We start from the raw sequence: 26,950 nt of genomic DNA, 5'->3' as shown, positions 1-26,950 counted from the left end.
TGACATTTCTGCATAACACACTTTTTTGGGGGGTGGTACTTTTGATTTAGGTGAAGCATGAGATTCAACTACTTTATGTATGTTGTTGATTTTTAATTTTAAGTTAAATTAAAAACAACTTCTTACTGAATACAACAGAGTTCAACATACCTGCATCTCCTTTTTAAACAGATGGGGAAACTGGACAACGGCAGCCTCACGGTGAAGTATCCAGTGTGGCCACGTTTCAACTCCTTCGGTGATGCTGAGCTCGATGACAACCACCTGTCCATCGTCACCTTAGAAGAGAAACCATTTGTCATTGTGGAGGATGTAGAGAGACTCACCGGTACCTGCATGAGGAACTCTGTGCCTTGCAGGAAGCATATCAAAGAGTGAGTTTGAAGCTCATAGATCTGACTATAATGCATTAAAGTAGCTAGCTAGCTATCCACAAGAGTAAAGCTCATGTCACCCAATTATTTTTGGGGTGCTAAGGGAAAAACTTGTGAAAAATATACCTTTTTTTACACACACATTAAGATGTTTGATAAATTCTATATCTCTGACTCAGTTGGAGCTGTTTGTCCACTAATGCTTAAACAATATGCTCAATGGACATAGAAATAACAGTGTGCAACTGGATACAGTCTGAAAGATATCTGTCAAACACGACCTGGAACAACTACCATATTTTTTTAGACTATAAGGTACACTTAAAATCCTTTCATTTTCTCAAAAATGGACAGTGAGCCTTATAATCCAGTGCACCTTATGTATTAATTCTGGTTATGCTTACTGACCTCGAACCGATTTTATGTGGTTATTGTGATTGAGCTGAATAAAGTTTGACTTATCTGTTTTGTTTAATACGCTTTATTATCTGGTGCGCCTTATAGGCTGAAAAATACAGTAGTTTTTATCTTGGTTTATTTTTAATTAATTTATTTTAATTACTACACAGTGAGTAATTCTGAATCTACAAGATGGCAGCACCTTCCATTGAGGCTGAGGCTGCTCAGGTTTAATATTTCCTCTCAATATTTACTTCAAACCATTCAGAACTCAAACTCCCCTCACAATTACTCAGACGCACAACAATAGGAACAATCAGCTAAAACGTTGAGCGTGACAAAACTGCAACACTTTTTGTTGTCTTCAGCACTGTTGTTGCGTTTTTCTCTCCTCTCCTTCATGGACAGTGACAGAGGCGCAGCGTTACGCTCACACAGCAGCTTCTTTCCTCTCACAGAAAATGGAGGCGACTGCTGAACTAAGCAGTTTACGTCCTTGTAAAATGTCTCTAATGCCCAAATACCTATGGCTTGTTGCTTGTTTTTGCAGCCCACACACACTGCAAGGCTCTGTCGCTGGCAAGCATGAGGGGTGCTGAATCAAAGTAACTAGATTTTTCCGATATTAAGCTTTTTGAAATGTCACAAAAGTTGTTCTGCCTAATGCACCGCCACTATTTTTCACTCATTACTTGCTTATATTAAAGTAACAACCAAACATACACAAAAAGAGCTGATTAAACAGTCTTTGGGTCTCCAAAAGGGGGCTGAAGGAGATTATCCAGAGTCACTGTGAAGTAGGGCGGAGGATAAAGCATCTCCAAGGAGGAGCACAAACACACATTTACAGGCCTGTATACACTCCCTGTTACCACATGTCCACTCACAGGCCAGTGCGTTCGGCCTCATTCCACCCTCCCACGGCGCAGATTCCCACTCAAGCATCCGTAGTGTCCATTTGGAGGAAGAGGGATGGATTGAGGGGATGAAAGAGGCAGAGAATGAGGAGTGGCGGAGGGGGTTGCAACGGGGTATGGAGGGTATCCATGCATACAGAACCGTAAATTCACTCATCCAGGCTTGGCCTAAGAACAAGCCATACTCACAACAACGTGCGCAATCCTACACGGACCCGCACTGCCTTCTCTGGAGGTCCCTCAGGCCCCGTAGTGTTTGACTTTTTCAAAGTTGGCCTGGCAACTTCACAAACAGCCTCTCAAACATTGCATGCTCTTACTGCCTGAACTCTGGTCTGGCTTTTCTTAATGAGCACACTGTGTTCACCATGACAACTGTGAGCTCTGGCCTATGTCCTTTGGTCTGGTAGGGTTCATAATTAGCTAAAAACATGAGTCAGTGTGTTTGTTTTTTCTTTTCTTGTATAAATAAGATATCAAATCTTCTTAATTAGGTCAAAATAACTCAAAAATATCACAAATATCATGCAAACATGTTATTAGTTATCATGCTTGGTGTGACATTTTAAAGAATACAAGCCACCCAGTGTTTGAGTTGTTTAATTTGAATGTATTTCCTGGCTGTGTATATATCTTATGTGTCTGTAGATCTCATTCACGTCTGTGGACCAGCCAAACTTCAAGCCTCAAAGGATTCAAATATTTTGATGTAGGGTTCTATGGTGAAAATACATTTAATGTCTTGCCTTTTGTAGATACCTTATTAAAAGTCCTAATTTTAGAAAAACTGAGTTTGAATTTTTTAAGATAGACTAGCTTACAGCTAATTCAAACAAAGCCAAGACCAAGGTGGTTAGCTGCCTTATTTAAGCAGCTGTAACTGTAGTTGTGATTTATACAAACACTATATTGAAAACTTTTACTTTGCAGTCAGTTTTGCATGCTTGTACAATCCTCAGCATCCTCCTCATCAGACTGTCATACAACAACAGACTGTCTTCAGTCAGAGGATTCTTCAGATCCGTTGTAAGACAGACCGCTAGAAGAGATCCTTCCTGCCCACAGCCATCAGCATCTAGAACAACTCTTTATTGAAACCAGGATGATGAGTTACAATACCATTTAATTTCCCTCTGGGCTTAATAAAGTGTCTAGGAATTAAATTAAATTGAATTGTTATTCTAGCAGAAATATGATAATCTATCTGGAAGGGCTGCTGATATCTGTGCTTTCCTATAGAATACGATGTAAATGACTAGAGTCAATCAATCAATCACTATAACTTTATTGTCCATAAAATTCCATGAGATGGAGATTAATCTTTGACATCTGGCTCACACATACAAAACAACACAACTTAAAAATGCCATAAACTTTTTAAAAGCTTTTCTAACCCAATAAAGACATTCTAAAATACACAACACATTAAAAACATTCACTAATGTGAATTTGAAAGCTGTAAAAAAGTCAATTAAACTGCAAACAACTACAAAATGGTTGAGCTGTAATTTTTTTAAGACAGTAGCCATCCACTTTTTGTTTGGCCTTACTCAGACAAGATGGTAAATGGACTGTACTTATATAGCACCTTTCTATCTTATCAAGATACTCAAAGTGCTTTACACGCTGTGCCCTCATTTTTCCATTCATGCAGCACTCTACTATTTCTATAAAAAATATTCAGAGCTTTATCACATTCATACACCAGTGGGACACACATCGGAGGCAATGAGGGGTACAGGGTCTTGACACTTCAGCATGTGACTACTGGTGGAATAGAACCCCCAACTCTTGCATTGGAGAATGACTGCTCTAACCACTCAACCACAGCCACCCAAATACCTTGTCTTTTCAGTCAAAATCAGACTTTATTTCTCCATTGTGAAGCTGTTCTTTCTTTAAACTTCATTGGACTACTAGAGTGGTAATTTTAGCCTCTTTTTGGGGGTGCTCAAACACACTTAAATTTTAACTAAGTGCCCTGAAAAAGAAAAAAAAAAAACATCATTAGTATTTTGTAAGGAAACTCAGTTCTCAAACCTTAGATTCACCAAAATATTGAATACATTTGGAATAAATGATGACGCTCTTAAATGGGCCAGTAAAATCGATGTTTTGCACTAGTTGGATTCTCAACACCACCTGTCAATCAATCCAGTTAGCTTGTCAGCAACTGACCAATCAGTGATATCAAGTTGACCCAAACGTAAACGCCCCTTAGGAAGGAGAGCTATAGTCAGGAGAGCTATAGTCAGGAGAGCTGTTAGTCAGGCTATGTCTTGTTATGCTTGTTTATTGTCATATGCAGGTTAACACAAGGTCAACAATGTAATGAAATGTTCAGGATGAGAAGAACCGATTCGACTCTGGAACAACAAAATGCTAAAGCATGCAATAAAAGCACAAAATAAAGTACCAAAAAAAATGAAAAAGAAATAGTAAACAACATCATGGTAGAATATAAATGTGCAAGTAGGATGGATAAATAAATATTTCACAGGTAGTAATATAAGCTTAATTTTAGCTTCTTGTTGTGCCATGCTCTCTAAAATAGTTATTGAATCAAGTGTTTACTTATGTAGATAAGCCTAGATGTTAAACAGCCTGTTAAAATACACCAGAATACAGGAAATGGCATCTACTTTATTCAAAATTTTATGAGGGAGTACCCCAGACACCCCACCCCCACCTCCCGTCCAAGTCCCCCATCCCCTACACACAAACGTTACAAATGCTTCTGACGCTAACGGCCACCATGTCGTTCAAGCCAAGATCAGTCAGCACTGGGGGCTCAAAAACCCTAAAAGTCAGATTCTAGAGTCGCTCCTGGAACAACCTACAAAACAAATACAATTTTTCCAAATTAAAAGAAGCACAGCTCAAATTATTCAACTTCTATCTTTTGTTTGTTTGATTTTCTAACATGGCATTTTTGCAATTGCTTTTAAATTTAAATTTATAACAGTTTCATGATTAACTAATTCACCAGTTGCATTTTACATTTAGTTATCTTTAGAAACTCATTTTAGAAGAGTTGTGAGACTCACTTATTTGCATCAGTATTATTTTTTATAAAAACTGTTCTTTTTAAATTACTAGACCGCCTATCCAATTTGTGTGTACGAAAACTCCAGCAGATATTAAAACCAACAACTTTGTAGTTGAAAGGCAACTGGACTTAACCACTACACAGTGCCTTACTATTAAAAAAAAAGAAAAGTTTGTAAAAAAGCTGTTTGTAAAAAAGAATGATTTTGAAGACATTTTGGTTGAGGAACTAAGTCAAATCATTGACAGATGATTCCCAACTACAGAATTGCTCACAAAGTGAGTTTAATCCCTGGAAAGAAGTAGTCCCAGATTGGTGCGTGGAGTTTTTCTTTATCCTCTCAGTTTTTGTCAAGTTTATGTTCAGGTGTTGTCAAATAAAAGGACGAGATTATCGTCCTCTAATTAGCACACATCTAAAAGTTAAATGAGACTCCCAGGTGGCGGAAAGTTGACGCACGGTGTTTGTGTGAACGGATACTGAACTCTCCTGCTCTTGGGCTCATAAACACAGATGGCACATGGCTTGCAGATGCTGTCAAGTTGTCCTGTAGAGACAGAGGAAATAGAGGCATGTTTTTCCAAATCTTCTGTCATTCCCAGACAGAATGACCCAAACTTCAGGGTGAAAAGACTCAAGGTTATCTTGATGTATTGAAGCTATCAAGTTAGTTTACCGTGCATAATGGGATCGGGAGTTGATGTTTCTTATATACAGCTTTTTGTCACTAGATATTTTTTCCTCTCCGTTTTGTTTTGCTTCTCTTTTCTGTTGCAAGTCCTGAACTAGATATACCAATTTCTAATCTTATTCATGTTTTTTGTCTTTTTGTAGCAACACAACTGAGGCCGGAGGGACATATATCAAAAAGTGTTGCAAAGGTTTTTGCATTGACATTCTGAAGAAAATTGCTAAGTATGTCAAGTTCACCTATGACCTTTACTTGGTTACTAATGGCAAACATGGCAAGAAGATCAACAACGTCTGGAATGGGATGGTGGGAGAGGTAAGGCTAGCTGACATCAAAGTATAGATTACTGTGTCATTTTTTTTTCTTATGTTAAAGAAATGCCTAACCTTTGAAAAACTTAGAACATTTGCAAATACATCCACCTCACAGGTGTAGCATATCAAGATGCTGATTAGACAACATGATTATTGCACAAGTGTGCCTTAGCCTGACCACAATAAAAGATCACTCTAAAATGTGCACTTTTTCTGTATTGAGGTGGTTGGGGGTGGGGTCAGAAAACCAGTCAGTATGTGGTGCGACCACCATTTGCCTCATGCAGTACCACATCTCTGTCACAGAGATTTGATCAGGTTGTTGACTGTGGCCTGTTGAATGTTGGTCCACTCCTCATCAAGGCTGTGTGAAGTTGCTGGATATTGTCAGAAACTGGAACACTCTGTCATATATGTAAATCCAGAGCATCCCAAACATGCTCAGTGGGTGACATGTCCAGTGAGTATTCTGGCCATGCAAGAACTGGGATGTTTTAAAGCTTCCAGGAGGTGTGTACAGATCATTGCAACATTGTACATTATGCTGCAACATGAGGTCATGGTTGTGGATGAAACGCACAACAATGGGACTCAGGATCTCATCACATTTCTGTGCATTCAAAAGTTCATCAATACGGTGCACGTGTTCTTTGGCCATAACATATGCTTGCCCATAGCATAACCCCACAGCCACCATGGACCACTCAATTCACAACACAAATCAGCAAACCACTAACCCGTATGTCTACCATCTGCCCTGCACAGTGAAAACCAGGATTAATCTGTCAAGAGAACATCTCTGCAACGTGCCATATGCCATTGAATGTGAACATTTTCCCACTCAACTTGGTTACGATGACAAACTGCAGTCAGGTGGAGACCCCGATGAGGATGACGGGCATGCAGAAGAGCTTACCTGAGATGGTTTCTGACAGTTTGTGCAGAAATTATTTGGTTATGCAAACAGATTGTTGCAGCAGCTGTCCAGATGGCTGGTCTCAAACAATCTTGGAGGTGAAGATGCTGGATGTGGAGAACCTGGACTGGTGGGGTTACATGTGGTTTATGGTTGTGAGCCCGGCTGGATGCACTGACAAATACTTTGAAATGCCTTTGGAGCCGGTTTATGGTAGAGAAATGAACATTCAACAGCAACAGCTCTGGCGGACATTGCTGCAGTCAGCATGCCAACTGCACGCTCCCTCAAAACTTGCAGCGCTGAGTGATAAAACTACACAATCTGTAGTGGCCTTTTATTTTGGCCAACCTAAGGCACACTTGTGCAAGTTCAAGAATCTTAATTATCCCCAAGGGGCAATTTGTTTCACAGTTAGTAGGCACACAAAACATCCATTCTAGACAAGTCAGTGAGATGTTGAAGTGGTACAGAGATCATCACTGTTCATTGAGAAGCCTGATGACTACAGGGATACATGAGGTTTTCAGTCTGTTCATCCTACATCTGGGCAGCAGATATCTGCATCCAGATGGAAGCAACCTGACCTCACCATGGATCAAGATCTGCCAGAATCAGCCTGGCCTTGTTCACTGACCTTGTCTTGTGTAGGTCAGTGAGGTTCTGTAGGGCTATGCCTACAGTGCAATAATCATGCTGTCTAATCAGCCTTTTCATACACAACACCTGTGAGGTGGACGGATCATCTTGGCAAAAGAGAAGTGCTCACTAACAGATTTACACAAATTAGTGAACAATATTTGAGAGAAAAAGGCATTTAGTGTACATAAAACAAGTATTAGATCTTTGAGTTCAGCTCATGAAAAATGGGAGCAAAAACACAAGTGTTGTGTTAATATTTTTGTTCAGTATATAGTGACCAGTGAGCGAGGGAAGTTTATTTCTGACTGGAGAAGTGAGCTAACAGCAAGTCTAAGTGTAATCCAGACTAAATGGATTATTGTCATTTTTAATCAACTTCAGAAATTTCATGACGGTTCGTACAAATGCTACATTGCAAACGTCTGCATTGCTATCAGTTACAGCTATTGTTACAAACGTATGATTAAATTCATGTCCTTAATAACCCAGGGTGCACCAAAAGTACTACAGTTAGCTGCTCTTGCTGTTATTAATGCTTGCAAATAACCACAGTATTTTTTTTTTTTTTTTGTTATATAATTGCAAAACTGATAGGGGTGTAAAGGTTTTGAAATGATCTTATTAACCTGCCTGGTGTACAATGCGAAACTGAACAGCAAAATACATTTACTGTATCATTACTGTACCATAAAATATATTATTCAATTTGGCTGTACATGTCCTGTGTAAAACTAGTAAAGTTCACAAAAAACTTTATTCAATCTTTTTCATTTTATTTAATCAATATTTCTTCCTTGTTTCCTAATCTCCTCTCTTCATTCCTCCTCATTCGTCTTTGTCCCACACATCTAAAAAGGTGGTTTATAAGAAGGCCGTCATGGCGGTGGGGTCTCTGACCATCAACGAGGAGCGTTCCGAGGTCATCGATTTCTCGGTCCCATTTGTAGAAACTGGGATCAGCGTCATGGTCTCACGCAGCAACGGGACCGTCTCTCCATCAGCTTTCCTTGGTAACTGCAATCAAACAGACAGTTGCTTTGTTGTTGGACTCAGGAAAACAATCTGAAGACGATGGTGTGTTTTGTTTGCTTGTGCTGTTTGAATCAGTGTGGAACATGTGTCTGTGTGTATTTTCTGTCAAATGGATCTGATGGTATTTTATTTTTCATCTTTATTGCCCATGGCCATGAAGTGTTGGTGGTTATGTCTGCGCATTTGTCTGTTAGCTAAATATCTCATGAACTCGCAAATGGATTTTAATTAAACTTTCATAAAATAATCAGTACACGCACGTCCACAACTGTTTATTTTATAGAGTCAACCTGTTTAAAGATGGCTGCCACAGCTAGTCAAACATAGCAAACCTAATAATGGCTATTTCACAGTAATTTTTACAGATTTTGGGATAAAATGTGCTGTTTTATTTGCTGAGAGTCATCCCTAACAAATACTTTGAGCACTTACAGATGACACAAAATATTTGAATAACACTTTGGCATGCAAAGCAGTGGACAATATACATTTCTTAAGGGAAGGCTAGTTTAATTATTGTTTTACTTTCTTTATGCCACAATGACTCTTGCAAACCTGAAAGACTTAAATATGGGACTTCAGCCTAAGAACAAATAATAAAGTCTAAATAATGAGTCTATTTACATCCCAGTTCCATAACACATGGGTTTATAATAAACCAAAACTTTCACTACCATTATAGACATATAGGAACACAGAAGTATGCACACTTGCACGGTTGCCGCATGCAGTTAGTGCTGTGAAAGTGGCAATTATTAGGGCTTAGCAGGAAAGCCCTGTAATGGCAGCTTGCCAGCAGACGCCCCTCACACTCGCTCGCTCAGTGTGCGCTGCCCTGTGCCAGTTGTGCTCCCTCGTACATTAAAGCAGAGTTTAATCTCTGCAGTGTTGTTGGGAGCTCAGAGGGAGGACAGGAGTGCTGACACCAGGGCTTCCTACACTGTACCACGCCTTATATGCAGCCAAATGCCATCTGCTGGGAGGGGGTGGGGGGGCTTCTGTTGAAGCGCTGCGTGTACTAGAGACGACAGCAAGTCGTTGCTTTCCTTCCTTCGTTTGTCTAAAAACATGGATTATTGCTATTAAATTTCAGAAAACCTTACGACAGAGAAAATAAACCAGATATAAAAAGTTGTGATTATTTTTAACAGCACACATGTTGGATGCTAATTTCTGTGCTCCCGATTCTTCCTCTCCCAGAGCCATTCAGCGCGTCAGTGTGGGTGATGATGTTTGTGATGCTCCTGCTGGTGACTGCAATGGCCGTCTTCATGTTTGAGTACATCAGTCCTCTTGGCTTTAACAGAAACCTGGCACAGGGAAAAGGTGAGCACAGGCACAATACAACAAACACCATGCACAAATGTTCAGGTTTTGGGTGCGAGCCCAAAGCAGAAAATGTTTTGACTCTATTCTTGCGTTGCAGGTTTATTCTAAAAAATATATGTTTGAACAGGAGCAGTTTTTATTTATTAGGCGAGACAAAGGTTTGATAATTATGAATTTGAGCAAATGCATTCTCTACAAAATCCTACGTCTTTAAGGTGACATTTAAAGTTCTAAAGGAGATGTGTGCAAACATGATTATTATTATATAAAATACTCCTTCAAAACAAAAATAACTAAAAGAGATTGGCATGTTTTTCATCGACAAAGTCAAAACTAATTAAAATATTTGTTGAATGATTACACTGTTAATGGCATGCGCACAAGCCTTATTTACTCTCTGCCAGTTCCTCTGATGGCACCGCAACAAGTACTTTGACTGTCCAGTGGATGATAGAACAACTAGGCAAGGGATGATTTTGATCATTCGAGAACAAATTCTGGATCCCATCAACTTTTCAGAGCTCTGATGGACCCATCACACAGATGAACCAGAAATTTAGAGTTTCAGATTCCAGGCACTCAAACCAAATGACAATCTAGACTCTTATCAGCAAGAAAAGCAAAAGTTTTTTTTTACACAAGTGACAACAGTAATAATGCATAAAAGTACAGAATATTGAGCTTTTTTTACTTTGTTTGCTGCCTGCACTACAGTATTTTACGCATTGCTCCAGATTTGCAAATGTTTTTCTAAACAAAATATGTAAGAAGACCCCGTACACTTGCACAATTTAAATTTGGGTAAGAGGAACACAACAATGAATAATAAAACATTTGTATACTTAGGATTTCTTAAGATTTAGTTTTTTTTTTTTTTTCCCACTTTTGCTTCATTTATTTAATTGTATTAATATTTTTTGCTGAATTTTATAGTGAATGGCAAAAGGTACATTATCACCACCTGCCAGACTTGAGTATGGTCAGGAGATTTTTATTTTTATTTTTTGTGAAGAAGAATAGCAATATAACAAAAAAATAAATTAATAAAAACCTGCTGCAGTCACACATTTTTGGGACTTGCTGCTCTGTTAAAAAATGAACGTATATTACCAAAAATAAATAAATAAAAGTAAATAAACGAGGTTAAAAAGTTGAAGCATAAAATAAAATAAATCTGCATTTTCTCATTTATTGCCTATAATCTAAATACAAACTATTCCTGGTTTAGAGTTGTACGTTTTATTGAAATATAGTCGACCATATATATATATATATATATATATATATATATATATATATATATATACCTTTTTTAATAAAAATGTTTGTTTCATCTTTTCGCCATCTATCGTTCACATATTTAATGTTTTTTTTTGTTTGTTTGTTTGTTTTTCAGATCCACACGGACCTTCTTTCACTATGGGCAAGGCAGTGTGGCTTCTCTGGGGTCTGGTATTTAACAACTCTGTCCCCGTGCAAAACCCAAAAGGAACCACCAGCAAGTTCATCGTGTCGGTGTGGGCCTTCTTCGCTGTCATCTTCCTGGCCTCCTACACTGCCAATCTGGCTGCCTTCATGATTCAGGAGGAGTTTGTCGACCAAGTTACTGGACTCTCAGACAACAAGGTAAAACCAAGCCAATGGAAGAAGGGTTTTGATTTGCTCGAAAAAAACAAAAATTGCCTAATATTTCATGCGAGTTTGCTCGCTGTGGTGACCCCCGAAGAAGAGAGCAGCCGAATAAAACACCTCCGTTTAGCAACATAATAGCTCAAATAACAAAAACAGCTGCAATTGACTTTTAAGCAGTCTCTAAAATGTCTCAAAAAGTATAGAAGTTCTCAGTGCAGTCGCTCTCAGTTGCATTACTCAAAATTTCTCCTAAAATAATTGTATCAAGCAGCTGGGACCCATCTCAAACCCTGCTTAATTTTGTTTTTATAATTCTTCAGTGCTAAAGCTGTATTTTTGTACCCCTGCAGGGTCAGAAAACATCCCATGCTAAAGTGTATATGTCCAGTTTTAATCACACCAATAATAAATATTATTTTGTGAATAAGAATATGACTAGTCTAGATCTGGTTATCTGTATTTCAAAAATGTACTCTAGTAAATTGAGTCATAATGTGGTGGCAGCTGCCAAGCTGGGAACAAGATGAGCCAAGACAGAGTGGTTGGGAAGGGTGGGATTTGCAAGCAGCGCACACCGTGATTGTTAAAAATTGGCTGCACAAAATGAGCTGCATAGTTTGCTAGTTGTTAGGTCTGACAAAAAAAAAAAAAAGAATTCAATGAGGCTGAAACTGAAAGTTTGTTATTTTCTAGCAATTTTGACTCACCAACTAGTCTTCAACAGTTCCAGTCCAGTGACTGAGAGGTACTGGCTGTAGTCAACGTCCCTGTTTTCCAGGACGTGGCTATCACATCCAATTAAGGGCAACTGGATTTTTGAAAAAGTTTAACTTTTAGAAACTTTCCTAAATCAAACTGAGAATTTTTTTTTTTTTTTTTTAATTTGTAAACTTTTCAGTTTGAACTGTGAAAGTTTCTTGGATGAGATGAGAAAAGTCTAAATACATTCAATTGATTTTACTCCATCATGTCCTTGATGGTTGAGAACCAACATTAGCTTCAAACACTCATATTTTGCTAAACAATTTTTGTTTTCAATACTCAACTATTCAAACAGTAATTTAGGCTCAAGTAGTTTTTTACAAATTGGGCAACACTGTAAACTTTAAAATTCTGAATTTATTTTATTGGTGGGTGATTGAACATTTTGATGTCGTACCCTGCTAAGTGCACACCTTACTTATCTTCTTGTTCATGTGCAAACCACAACAATACTGCTGGTTTTACTGATGTTTCCACATCTTGCTCACTTTTTCTTGATCTTATCATCAAAAGGTTTTGGGTTACGCAGAAAAGACTAATTACTGAGAGGAAAGTGTTGCTATTATTGGTGAACATCTAGCTCAGCAGGTTTTTCCACTTTTTTATAAATTGTTTTATTCACATTCCAAGCTTAACATTTAGCACATCAAGCTACAAACACTATTCTCTGGCAGAGCCAATCAAAATAAAACAGTTCAATAGTGAACATCATTGAACGTCTCGACAAGCTGATATCATCATAAATCTTTTATCTGCAGAGGAATTAAAACAAAAACAAAGGGCAGATATTCCTCATTCAACATATGTCTAGATACTTACAATTGAATGTGTTAACACAACATGAAAGTCAACACGCTATAATGTCAAGCCCAATCAATGGGTTCCACCTTTTCTTAAATAAATAGTTAGATTTAGCTTTGCTGTTATTTTTTCCATAGTATAAGCCCTCACACCTGTGATGGACTTGCGTCCTGACCAGAGTGTACCCCGCCTCTTGCACAGTGATAGCTGGACACTGGCACCAGCGACCCCCGTGACCCAAAAAGGAAGAAGCGGGTTAAGATGTTGGATGGATGGATAAACCCTCACTGTTCTCTCTTACCGTTGACTTACAGTGGAAGGTAGAGATTAATACCAAAATAGGGTAATCATTATTTAGGCACCAGTATAATGATCCCAAGCAGGTACAGTTTCTCTTTACTCAACATATCACTCAGAAACACACCAAGAACAAAGACAAGGGGGTTCCATTCAATATAAATGTGTAGGATATGTGACATTTCTTCCTTAATTCCTTCCCAAAATGTTTTCATCTTTGGGCAGTTCCAAAAAATGTGCATGATCTCCAACTTTTCCACATTGTCTCTAGGACAAGTTTGTTTTAGCCTTACCATATTTATAAATGATACACGGTGTTCTGAAATATCTAATATTCACTTTCCAACTAAATTCTTTCTGCTTTGTCACTATTTTTAACGTGGCTTTAATTTCAACATCATCATCACTTTTCCAAATTTTTCTTTCATCTAAATATGTTTGTGAAACAAAGGAAAAAAAATCCATTTAGAAAATATATTCAAAACATTGAAGTCAGGGCCTGAAAGGAAAAGGTCAAGTGAAATGTGGAAAAGCAGAAAATAGGGCAGGGAGTTTTTGAGGACAGAGATTCGGCTGTAAGAGGAGATACCACCAGGGACAGGGCTGATGTCGAGGGTTTTGACAACAAACAGAAGGCGAGAGGGAAGTAGGGATGGAATGAGAGTTACATCAACTGGCAGGAGAGTGACTGAGGACTAGTAGAAGGCCTAGACGTACATGATGGTACAAGACAACAAGCAGACAGATATGGACCGGGCTGACAACTGAGGTAAGGGTTGAAACAGGAAGAGGTGGGAGAAAGTAAGATAAGAAAAGACAAGGAGGCACAGGGAAGAAATGGAGCAAACAAAAAAGGTAAACAGAATCTGGAAGGTTGTCACTGTAATATGTATTTTAGTTATTTTTATTTTAAAGTAGTAACATGAGAGCCCTGAAAATCCTTATTTCACAGATAGACCAACAAACATGCAAACATTCAACCACGCATCCAAGATAGAAGTCCTAGATTTCTATTTTGTATGATCGTTTTAGTCTTTAAAGCTTAAGTTATTGTCATTTGTTATCGCTCTTTTGAGCTCGTTTAATGATTTAACTACGGTACTTTCAGGTCTGTAAGATGCTACTTTTTTCACAGGATTTGAACCTCGAGGTTTATACTACGACGGAGCTTTAGGGCCATGCTAAAAAAAAAATTAATAAATTACATTGCCACGCTAAGAAAACATAAAATAAAAGACATACAATTACGAGAATAAACCTGTAGAATTACAAGAATAAAGTTGTATGAGACTTTTTTTTTTTTACAGCTGCCGTTAATTTTTATTTTCCACGAGTTGGACATTTTGAGTAAGAGCGTCAATAACAATAAATTTAACAAACATTCTTCATTTTACCACAGTTAAAATGTAGTAAACCCTGCTTTATTGTGTCGGAGTTCTGATAATATTGCGACTCATTTAGCTTCGGATTGGTCATTTGTTGACATGCCTACAGGACTGATTGACAGGTCGCATCGTGGATCTGACTCATGGGGGGGAAAAATAACAACAGCTGTAAAAAAAAGTATTTAGTTTTAAAATGTATTCTCGTAATAAGACTTTATTCGACTTTATTCTCGTAATTCTACGACTTTATTCTCGTAATTCTACGACTTTATTCTCACCATTTTATGGCTTTTTTTTCCTTAGCGTAGCAATGTAATTTTTTTTATTTTTTTTGGCGTGGCCCTAAAGCTCGTATTATACAATGCTGTGGCTAATTTATGGATTTTTTTAATTTATTTTTTTGACAGACTAATGAGCTTCCTGCTGCCAAAAACATTTAGCCTTATCACACCTGGTCACTCACATAGCTGCCCAATACACTCTCTCTTGAGGGGTGGGTCCTCATGACTTTATTTTACTGTTTAATACATACAGAGTGGAGGGGAAGGGGGGGATTCCCCCACTGTCAAGAACTTGGGGGATTCCCCTCCTCCTCTTCTCTCCTCCTCTCCATATTTCATTGGTTGGACTGTGACCTGTTCGGTAATTTCATTGGTCAGATTTTTTTAACCGTTATTTATACAGGTAGCCTCATCAATACACATCTCTCTTGGGGGGTGGGTCCTCATGGCTCAATGAGACAACCTCATTGGTTCATTGTGGTGGACTGTGAGTCACATGGCCTCAGGGAGGAGTTATGGCTCAAATGAATGTTTATTGTTAATCATTTCGGTTAGATATTTAGCATTGTTCTTTTATTGATTAGCCTAGTTTATGTATTCATTATGTGTTAGACCATTTAGTAGAGTAACAATGAGTGAGAGAGAGTTATCTTGAAGATGTGTGTGATTCACTCTGTCTGTGTTAAAAAGAAAAATAGTCTGTGAAACACCATCTAATGGTTGCTTTTTGATCTATAACAAGAGCTGCACATTTCTCTCAGAAGTTGTGCGCTGCCACTCATTACAACGTGAACACCCACCCACGGCTTATATACGTACATATTTTTGTTTAGTTTCTAATTTAGTGTTCTCGACTTATATTCAGGTGCACTCTATAGTCCAGCAGTTACGGTACTCCAGAAGAGTCTAATAGATCGTTTGAGTTTTAGCATTATGTATATTTCTTACTTTTATTTTCATATGTTGCTCAACAGCATGACACAATATCAGATTTTAAATTAAACTACCAACTTTTGTCACATCTGCATTCATATAAAAGAGATCTGAGACACATCCCTCACAGACGACGGCTTTCATGTTCTCGTGTGCAGCAGCAACAAAAACAAAAACAGCACATTTGTTTCGTCTGGACCGATGATATTTCCCTCCCATTTCCACCGACCCTGGACACAGAAAGTGCTCTCCTCGTTCTGCTTCAGTGTGCGGGTGTGTAACCTATGCAGTGCAATTATGATTGCAGTTGCTTTTTAAATGTGTTTCTTGGTAATTATTCAGCAGGAGAAAAAGTACTTTTCCAATCTGAGTTTCCACCAGTGGATGTGAAAATTTTAGGAAGCCCACTTATCGTGTTTGCCCCCTCGTGACCCTTAAAGCATCTGCTCAGCCAGTGGACATGCAAAAAAGAAGGAAGGAAGAAGCATGAGAACAAAATAATACTGAGACTACTGTGGAGAGAGCGTGTTTCTGAGGGCCGTTAACTTGTCCTGACAAACGCACTTCATGGCATCACCACTAACGTATGCGTGCACACACAACCCACACTCAATCCTTCCTGTTCTTACAATGGAAATGCACTTATAGATGAGCAAATATAAAATGTATACATCCTATAATTATTCACACATACAAAGATACATTTAAGATGTGAGTGGGTCATCTAAACTTTGCAAGTTCTGGCAAACAAAGTGGTTATTAGAATCACAACAGAACACAAAGGTGAATAAAATGAAATTCTTGCTGTGCTGACTAGATGTTTATTCAGTTCTGCTCTATGAGTAAAAACAAAGGAAGCAAAGATATTTTAAATGCCATACAGAGACAAACAATATACTAAACACTGAACATGTATAGGACAGGCTGGGTGGTGTGAGTAGAGCTCATTTTGACTGTAATGGACAGTAGTTTTCTGTGTCTGTCACAGAGGGTACAGTTTTACCACCGTAGCTGGCACACTTCCACAAAACTCGTCATTTGTGCTGATACACTGTACCCAGGACAGAATAGTGGTAAGGAAGGGAATTTACAAAGCTACTAAATGTAGAACCTGGAACCAAGTATTATTTCATAATGTAGACCACATGGCATCTAAAAATAACTTTTTTATGCCCCTCCCCTCAAAAAATGTTATAAGTTACATAATGCATTTTCTTATGCCCGCCTCACACAGACGGTCACTGTGGTTATTTCTTCACTCAGGACTGACCTTTTATACAGCTAAAAATATCTGATGTCGGTTCAGCCATCCATTTTAGAGGGCGTACACGTTCATTAGACTAGAAATTATGGGAAATTATCCAATCCACTTTTTGATTCAGACAAGTTCTTTGCACAAAACCCAGACGTTTATTATTTTACTATATATATATATATATATATATGCTTTGGCTTTGATACTGCAGTTCTTATTGCAGTGGATGGTGTCCACATTTTAGAACTTTAAGCCATATTCATATTAAACAACTGTATATGGTATTACTGTCTTATAAGGTTTGTAACGTTGTCTTAGAACTGCATGTAATTAGGGTCATTTTGTGTGTGTGTGTGTGTGTGTTTATATACTTTATATACATTCTAACAATAGGTTTAAAGATGCAGCATACAAGTGACATTTTATTATTGCTATCTCATAAAGGAACAAAAGGGTTTAGACAACAAATAAATTAATAACGGATCAAACAAAAGGTTCTTAACATTACGTAACCAAAAGTTCACTTTTATTTTTATAGAAATTGGCCTACCAGCATTATGGACTTTTCCCTATAGACTGAAAACTTTTCAGCTGAAGACCCGATTAGAAGAAGTCCTTGTAACATATTTTAAAGTGAGGCAGGTGTTGTAATTCTGCCATCTTTGTGAATCATGGTGCATAGCCTCTCCAGTTTTAGTGTCATCCTAAGTCTGCTGCACTATCGAGTAATAAAAGAAGCAACATGTTTTGATTTGATTTGATGGAAATAATAAATAATGTTTCTGACATTAAATACACTTTTAGTTTTTTTTACTAAGTCGTAAAACAAGTCATATGAGTTGATAATGGAGTGAGCAAGTCGTGTTGTCGACATATAGACTGAGACTATATGACCATACCTGAAATTGTACTTTTTTTTTAAATTATTTTTAAACAATAGATGTCACAACAGAAAAAAAAAATGCTAATGTACAGCAGATTTGGCAGCAGAAGAAGTGTTTACATGTTGTTTGCACTTTACACAAACACGTAATTACAGATTTAACCAATTTATTTTCAGCCAGGATTAAATGAACAGACAAATATATGTTTTCTTTCACAATAATGTTTTTTTTCTCATAATTATTAAAATGAATACTTTGTTGTCATCAGGCTCCTGTCTACCCCAGCACACATCATAATGACAGCATTCTTGCAGATGTCGACTGATCCAGGAAACTATAGTTCCTCAGGTGGTCAGTAATAAGAACAATTAAGGAAAAATGGCAATCTCAGAATGTTTAGGCTGTAAAATATTTTTGAACTGAATCCACCACTACTGTTTTACTCTGTTGTTTGTTATTTTTAAATCCCCTTTATTGTTTTACTCCACCACAGTTTCAGAACCCGTACGCATACTCTCCTCCATTTCGCTTTGGGACAGTACCAAATGGTTCTACAGAGAGAAATATCAAGAAGAACTACCCTGCCATGCACCAGTACATGGTGAAGTATCATCAAACTGGAGTTGTGGATGCACTTGTCAGCCTTAAATCAGGGTAAGGAGACACTGTATCTAGATGTTGGCAAGCTTTTAAGGGCACTTTTACACCAGTCATAAAAGTTTAAAGATTCTCCTCTGGAGGCTTAGTTAGTCAATCAGTGCAATGATGTTCAGCTTTGTGGGTTATTTTGTATGCGTGTGATTGTACGTTTTGCACGTGTAAAAATGTGTGTGTGTGTGTGTGTGTGTGACCGATCCTCAGAGATTGGGGATGAATGGGCTTTCTCACTAAGAAGAGCAGAAGCTATTTTTAGTTTCCATTGTGGGGGTGATGTGTGTTTGTGCATGTGTGCAGGTGTGTATGAGAAATAGGTGGCATGGTTGTTTGCACAAGACTAGCCAAGGACAACTTGAAGGGTTGGATCAATTTGAGATGACTTGGGTGGATGGAAAATTGAAGAGGGAAATGATCAAATCAAAAGAAAGGAGGAGAGGAACTATCATATGCACAAAAATAAGCACGGGTAAGATGCTAAGGAGGAAAAGGCCTCATTAAACGAAATAAAAGAGGGATTAAAGGGTGCAACAAACGGCCGAAGAGATAAGTGAGGAAAGTCATAATAGAATGGAGAAAGGAAGGGCATCGGAAACAAAGACCAAGTGTGGAGAGGCCAAAGAAAGAGGTAGATGAAGGGAATAAAAAGGGAACAAGGAAAAAGGTCATCAAGGAATAAAACAGAAATAGGAGGGGAGTGAGCAAATGGAAAAGTCAGAGGACAAAAGGTGGGTGAAATGCTAATACAAGAGGATACTTTGGACTGGTTAATGACATTGGGGTTTGATCTTATAAAATGTCCTCACTCAAAGGACATGCTACAGGGATCAAAGAGAAAAAATGAAATACAAAATGTACAGTAGCTGTACATAATTCATAGTCCTTGGGTTTTAAGCAGTTCAGTTTTTCAGCTCATCATTTCTAAGACATGGTAAAAGAAAGCCTGAAGGATCTGCTTTATACTCCATATGTCTGTGCTTTTGTAACAGCATGCTGTGTTCATAAAAATAGATGTACTGAAGTAGACTGTAAGCATTTCTGGAAAATATTTAGTAATGCATATAAAAATACATTCTTGTCTATAGTACTGTGCAAATATTTGCATCGTCCCTAATTTCTTCATACTAAAATTCCAAGTGCCTGTCCATTTTCTTCAGCTTATGTAAAGTCATGTTGTGAAGGACACAGGTCCACAGCAACATTCTCCAGCTCCTCCTGGAAACCTATAATCCCTCCTGTGATTTCTGAGTATCTCTTTAAATCAATCAGAGACTGACAGGGAGTGGGACAAGTTCAACAAATCCTCTTGAAGAGGGGGGCAGCAAGCATCCTAATAGACACCTGGGCATCTCAGCTGATTCCCATCAATTCCCACCTGGCTGAGCCCAGCCACCCTTCAGAAGAAGCTTATTTCAAACATTTGTGTCTTAAATCTTGTGCTTTTGATCATGGTCCACATCTCATAATCACTGATGAACGTCAGAACATAGATAAACCAATAAATTAACCATCCTGTTGCCCTTAGATCAAAATGACTCACAGGGCCAAACAAAAGCTTTGTGAGTCATTTTGACCTTAGGAAAGCTGAAAGCTTAAGAGCTTCACTTTTCTGCTAAGCTCCTTTTTTATCACAATACATTGGAACAATGAAAGCCCCTTCCTTTCTTTGTCCTGTTTACCAACGCTCAAAAAAATAATGCTTGACCCCTTCTAATATTAATAAATAAATAAATAAAGTGCTATGTGTTGTCATCATTGTATGTTCTCATACAATGACGAAATTAGTTCTCTGCATTTAACCCGTCGCACCTGGGATACACCCAGGTGGAGCAGTGGGCAGCTATGTAAGCAGCCGGGGAACAATTCGGGATTGGGTGTCCTGCTCAGAAACACCACGAGATGTGCAATGGCCGGGGATGAAACCCAGGACCTTCAGGTCCCGAGTCGGCTGCCCTGCCCCTACACCATTCCACTTGAAGCTGATACTCCCAAACTGGAGTGAAGTTGTCCACATTTATTCATTTGAAAACCATGACTGCAGACCCATGACCACCTTAACTAATGGAAATATTTAGGCCATCATTCAGCATTATGCACAGGGGTGCAAATAACTTTTTTACTGGGCTCCTCAAGCGAGTACCAGGAGATAGTGTTTGATACTCACTTCATATGCAGCTTTGTCTTAATGAGTGCCACCTTCCTCATTGTCCTCCTCAGTGTCACTCCCATTATCCTGTGTGTCACAGCTTCCTGCATGGTAGATGCTGCAGATCCTGCAGATGTACCTCCTTGTCCTTGGTATTTTTTTTTTCCACTTTCATTATTTTATATAACCCCCTATTTTGTGAAATGTAGTTAGCCTGTACCCGTCACGAGTTTGTATTTTTATATTGTTGCATTGTCCTGTTTTGTATTGTTAATGAAGTTCTAGAAAAAAACTGATGGGCTGCATGTAACTGCGGGGAAGGGGTGTTTACCTTCAGGACAAATTGAGGTCATCGATTGGTCAGTTGCTAACATGCCTACAGAACTGAGTGGCAGGTTGTGTTGCTCTGTCGTATGTTGCAGATCCGACTCGTGCAAAAAAGAAAATGCTGCCGGCCCTGGGTGGAGGCTGGATGGCCCAGGAGCAGTGGTAGCATTGTTGAGTTTTGATGTTGTTAATAAAAATGTTCTTAAAAAAACAGGGGGCACCGGCCACACATCAGACCAGCCCACCGGGAATTATTCCAATCCTCCTGATTAGCCACTCGGGGCCTGGGTGTTGATAACTTGACGGCCAAGTACTAGGCGTGTGGTAACACAGGTGATGCTATGCGTTCCAGATTTTTGTTGCAGATGCGGACCGGCATACCAGTTATGTGCACCCCTGATTATAAATCAACTTTAGGAACATGAAATTTAACCTATTTCTGACTTTTTACATTGTTTTAGAATATGCGTCATTACTGGAATAAAACCTTTCCAGTGGTTTCTTCCATGTTTACTAAAATGAAAAATGTCTAGTATAAAAAAAAATGCACAAAAGTTACCTGAAAATAAGAGGTAGTTGTGCACGATTAAAGGTGACGTTCAAATGTTTAGCAGTAAAAGCAATATCTTCTACTAAACCTTTTACACTAATACAAAAAATATAATGTCTGGTGATTGTGACCATCTAGTGTCCGTAGACATGCACAGACAAACCAGCGCACAGACTCATCTGACTAAAAATACACTCTTGTCAATATCTACTCAAGGGTTGTCCATGTTAGGACACACAGTTTGCGTGTGGATGGACCAGTGGTGGGTTAATCTAATTACACAGCTAAACTATCGACTGTGAGCCTCTGTCGGAGGGCTGGATCTGACATTCAGTAAATGCCAGACAGTCACCAGACTATTAGCGGGCTCTGAATGTTTGAGTGTGGTCTTTGTGCTTGAACATAATATGCAGCCACTGAGATAGGGAAAGACCAGTGCCTAGTGACAATATCAGTTACAATGAAAATGTCAGTCTAAAGGTTTTTGTTGTTGTTGTTGTTGCTTTGACTTGTTTACGAGTGTGTATGAACAGAGGCTTAAAGAAGGAAAGTCCATGTAGATGTTTGTATTGGTCTAAACTTTGTTTTGGTTGCCAATGTCCCTCTGACGTCCTATCAAAGTGTGTTGTATTGACCCACCGCCATCCCCCCGTGTCCTTTGTGTGTGGTTTTGTTCAGACTGCAGTTCTACTGGGGATGATTTAACACCACACAATTGATCTGCAACTGACAAATTCTTGACATGTAATCCCCGACTTTTGCTTTCTGTCTTCTCTCTCCTGTGCACTTCTAACTCAGTCTTTATAAAGACTGCAAAAACTCTTCTAAATCCCTCTACTTTATTCTTTTCTGTCTTCTATTGCAGCAAGCTGGATGCCTTCATCTATGATGCAGCAGTGTTAAACTACATGGCTGGCAGGGATGAGGGATGCAAGCTGGTCACCATCGGCAGCGGGTAACTAAAGCTTCAATTTGTCAATTAAAAACCATTGATATAGAAAGGGTTGCACTGCTCAGGCTCAGATATGGAGTAATTAATTTTTGGAATAGTGATGCATGTCATCACAGTTGTCATTTTGAGTGACCAAAATCAGTCTGAAAACAAAGTGATAGCAGCCAGACATCAAATCCCCTATTACAAAAGTTTTGTGACTCTACATGATCAGAGACAACATTGACAGATAATTCTATTTGCAAAACTGGTTAGTAGAATACTTTGATTTGTAGAAGGTAGCAGTTTTTTTTATTTTCTTTCCGTGCTCCTAAAGTAGTATAACATAAATCAATATGCCACATAATGATCATTCTATGTATTGACTGCCATGGTGAATGGTGGTGGGCAATGACGTAAATGCCCGTGCCTGTCTGTGAGTGTAATCTATGCGTGCGCATGTTTTGTTTGTCTGTTTGCAGCACACCTCACAAATCACTGGGTGGACTTTAATGAAACTCTGAAAGCAAAAATGAGATGTACATTTAAAACTGAATGACTTTGAAGTCGCTTCAGTTTAGTATGGCTGCCACAGTTAAACAACAGCGAACAGAAATGGATAACTCATTCTGTTTTACAGAAATTCAGCTCAATTTTGGGGTGGCATTTGCTTAAAGTCATGCCCAACATGTTCTATGAGCAGTAACAGTTTAAATGAGATCTTTATTTGAAACTTTGCCAAAACGTCCCACTCAATTTTAATGCATTTATTCGAAAGTGAAATTTAGATATATTTACTGTATATCTACATCCAAATTGCCAAGATGGCCACTACAGCTTAGCATCTTAGCAAACACAAAAATGGCTCTAAAACAGTCAACTGTATAGATATAGAACTAAAATTAAGTGCCTTTGCAGCTGAGAGTCATCCCCAACACATAATCTGAACACTTTGTGTAAAACTCGAGCATGCAAAGCCAGACAATATGCATTCCTTCCAGAAATGCAGTTTTAATTAAAGTGGTCTTTTTTGCTTCTTTGTGTTGATTTATATGCTTACCTAAAATACTTTTTTTAAATACTGTATAGGGATACAGTTTTGAAAATAAACCACATTTTTTAATTGTGTGTTTGTGTATTTAATGCAGGTACATATTTGCAACCACTGGTTATGGCATTGCTCTGCAAAAAGGTTCCTATTGGAAGCGGCAGGTGGATCTTGCCATCCTAGCAATCATCGGAGATGGTAAGATTTACACGCCCACTTGTATGCTGAGAGGATAACACTATTTGCAGTTTATTTTAGATGACAGTTCAACGATGTGGCAGCAACGATGAACTCCTTCTTTTACCTGCTTCTGGTCATTCATAAATCCCTAGTTCTGCCAGCCATAGCCCTCAACAGTGTGAGTGTATTATAAATTGACCAGCATTGTGGAACAACAGGAAGTGCGGCGTATAACTCAGCATTGTTGACATGCAGTGCAACGTATCAAATGCGTGTTGGACCCCTCCTATTTTTAATCCTGCAGTTTGGAGGTTGCACAAAGACTCTGTTTATATCATGTTTGACTAGACTTTCTCTTTTATATAGCAATCATTCTGACTCTGCCACTACTTTGCTTGGCAGTTCAGAGGCATGACAACAGCAAGGTGACTTTAACCCTTAATGGTGCCTCGGTTCTATAATGAGTTATACGAATACAGCAAACAAGTCTCTCAGGAGCGGTTTGAAGTTTTTTTTTAAAGGGGCCCTTTGTTGTAGTATAAGTTGCAGTTTCCTGAAGGATCCATAAACAAGCTCAAACCCATTATCATAGAATGTGCAAGCGCACAAATACAGTATACAGAATAGCAAGTGACCATCAGGTTGCTAACAATCCATTGCTAGGCTGATAGTCCCCCTTGATCATGTGAACAGCTAGTTATGAATGTCAACAACAAAGTGGTTGATTCACTATGAGAAAGTGTTATTTATAAGACTGAGTTGAATGCAGCTCCTTAGACTGAAAAAGTCTTTTGGATGAAACACGAAACGTTTCTGCTTTATTTTGTTTGTTTTTTGAACCCGTCCAGAGGGTCTGACTTGTTATTTTTTTATTTTTCTACCTGAACTATTGAGCATGCATCAGTATACACAAATACAGTATTTTTCCACATTTGTGTGTGCCAAAAGCAAACTTTTAAAGGTTGTTTGGTGTTTTATTTGTTACAAAAGCTTCTCTAAACATAGCACTAATGTCATTCACTCTCTGCAAAACCACACATGCATATATTGTATGTGTGTTTGTCTGCATTACATCTGATTCATAACTTTCCTTTTTTGCAGTAGCCTCTGAGGTTTTCACATGAGCAGTTTCCTAGTGTAAAACAAAGAGAGACAGCTAAAGCGTTTATAGACAGATTCATTTACATTTTATAACAGAATCATTTTGCCTAGTGATCGTCCACAGCCACTAGCATTAAATGTGTTAAAATGGATTAAATGAACAGTGGATCTCATCTAATCTTATCAGGGGCTTCAGAGCATGAAGGCTACACCATGTGGATAATTCAGAAAGAAATTAGCTTCCCTGTTTTTGTTTTGTATGTGAACCCCCTTTTAATAATCACATTCAATACCTTCTTGCTTTTCAAGCAGTTTCATTCTGATCCAGTATTTGTCAGAAATCTTTTGAATTCGTATCACACCGAAGACTTCAATGCTGCTCAACTTGTAAACAAAGATAAAAGCCACCAAGATAGGGATAAATAGAAGAAAAACGAAGCAGATTGAGAGGACAAATTTGATAAAGTGAAGGTGAAAAAATGATTATACCATCAGGAAAGTGACAGTTTGTGTAGGATGGCCAAAGATAGGGACAAAAAAAAACAGTAAGAGAAAAGAGAAGAACAAGAGGAGGGCAGGTTTTTGATAAATGACACACTTTCTGTATTTTGGCAGATGCTACTTGATCAGATAGACACAGTACATGAGGCAAGCATGGCATTTTATGAACGACAATGAGGTGGAGAGAAGTCCATCATAATTTTTAAAAGACAGTTATTCCTCCTACCTGAGATCTAATCTAAGACTGAATAAATAATTGGAAAAATAACACATCCTGTTCTCTCACCTGTAGACACAGTACAGAAATATACTAGATGTGTGCTCTTGCCAATGCGTAATGCAAAGCTGCAGCAAGAATCTGAACAAATATTAATAAGCGCTGCTAGAGATCCAAGTTAGATTTGCCAAATGTAAATATCAGCTATTAACAGTTTGTGCATCATCTCATATGAGGTATACGAAAAATAGATAGAAATTACCCTCAAACTTATTTACTTTGTCTAGGTTTGTCTTGAACCTAATTATAATACACCAGTGTTGTAGTATTTCTCTTGGCTGCTCCGTTCTGCTGGAGTCCCCACAGTGAGTGAACTTGCATGAAAGATTTGGCTATTGTTTTAGGCCGTATGTCCTTCCTGACGCAAGCTGGACTAAAACCCACAACCTGAGAATTAGAAGACTGAGGTGCTGACAACTGAGATAAAGTAGTTCTGTAATTATAATTAAACATTAACAAAGATCATTGTATTTTTTTTTTTATTTCCACAAATTATTTTGTTTGATTTCACACCTAAAATCTTCTAACTAAATAAATGTGAGAGTTTATGCTTATAAATCCAGGTTTAAGTGTTTTTTTGTTTGTTTTTGTGTTCTAACTATGGTATTCAGACTGGACTGGATTGACAAGCTAATGGCTAGTCTGAGCATTTTGCTTGAGTTTGTATTGAAACGATCCAACTTACCTTAACTTAAAGACAAATAAATAAATAAATTTGATGTCAGAAACAGTTTGACATTACATGGTTGTGTACATAGCATTCTATAGTTCTTTGCAAACACAAATACTAACAACTAGCTTCAGCATCTCTGGTGCAGTCTGTGTGCTTCCAGCAGAAATACCACAATTTAGTAGTACCTCGTTTATTGCGGGGTATCCATACTTGCATTACTATTCCTACTTTGCGGTTTTTCACTTATCGCGGGGCTTCAGGGTACAAATCCTCGTGAGAAATGAGGGACTGCTGTATCAGATAACCTCTGCCACTCAAGTTGCAGAGGTAAAGTAAGAAAGACAACCTCCTTGACTGTGCTTCAAATCTTAACATTAGTATTAGCTTTGATTTTTAATCTTTTTTTCACTGTAAATCAAACCAAACTCATTTTAAATGCTGCACCTGGGTGTTTCTTAAGATTTTAGACTTTCCCTTCATAAATCATTTGTCCAAAATGTTTACCAAAAAATCTCCTACTTGTCTTATAAATGAGTGATTGTGCAGATGATAAATCACCTGCATCATGAAGGACCACACTCACCCAAAACACACACTTTTTGCCCCACTCCCCTCAGGCAGATGGTTGTGGAGCATTAAGTGTAGAACCACTAGACTGAGGAACAGCTT

The 26,950-nt window shown here is 38.2% G+C and overlaps 1 protein-coding gene across 1 annotated transcript in view; it reads left to right on the top strand.

The window, feature by feature from the left end:
• The window catches only part of grin2aa (glutamate receptor, ionotropic, N-methyl D-aspartate 2A, a), a 268,565-nt gene that overhangs the window by 225,192 nt on the left and 16,423 nt on the right, over window positions 1–26,950 (top strand). The window contains exons 5-12 of the mRNA XM_037688511.1: window positions 172–374; window positions 5,574–5,745; window positions 8,159–8,312; window positions 9,535–9,660; window positions 11,060–11,289; window positions 18,387–18,547; window positions 22,436–22,525; window positions 23,650–23,747. Coding sequence (XP_037544439.1) covers window positions 172–374; window positions 5,574–5,745; window positions 8,159–8,312; window positions 9,535–9,660; window positions 11,060–11,289; window positions 18,387–18,547; window positions 22,436–22,525; window positions 23,650–23,747 — 1,234 coding nt within the window. The remainder of the gene's footprint in view (window positions 1–171; window positions 375–5,573; window positions 5,746–8,158; window positions 8,313–9,534; window positions 9,661–11,059; window positions 11,290–18,386; window positions 18,548–22,435; window positions 22,526–23,649; window positions 23,748–26,950) is intronic.

The sequence above is a fragment of the Nematolebias whitei genome, chromosome 15, assembly GCF_014905685.2.
Source record: "Nematolebias whitei isolate Nwh7 chromosome 15, NemWhi1, whole genome shotgun sequence".
Lineage (NCBI taxonomy): Eukaryota > Metazoa > Chordata > Actinopteri > Cyprinodontiformes > Rivulidae > Nematolebias > Nematolebias whitei.
Note: the sequence above shows the minus strand (reverse complement) of the source record. Positions and strands in the feature narration are given on the sequence as shown.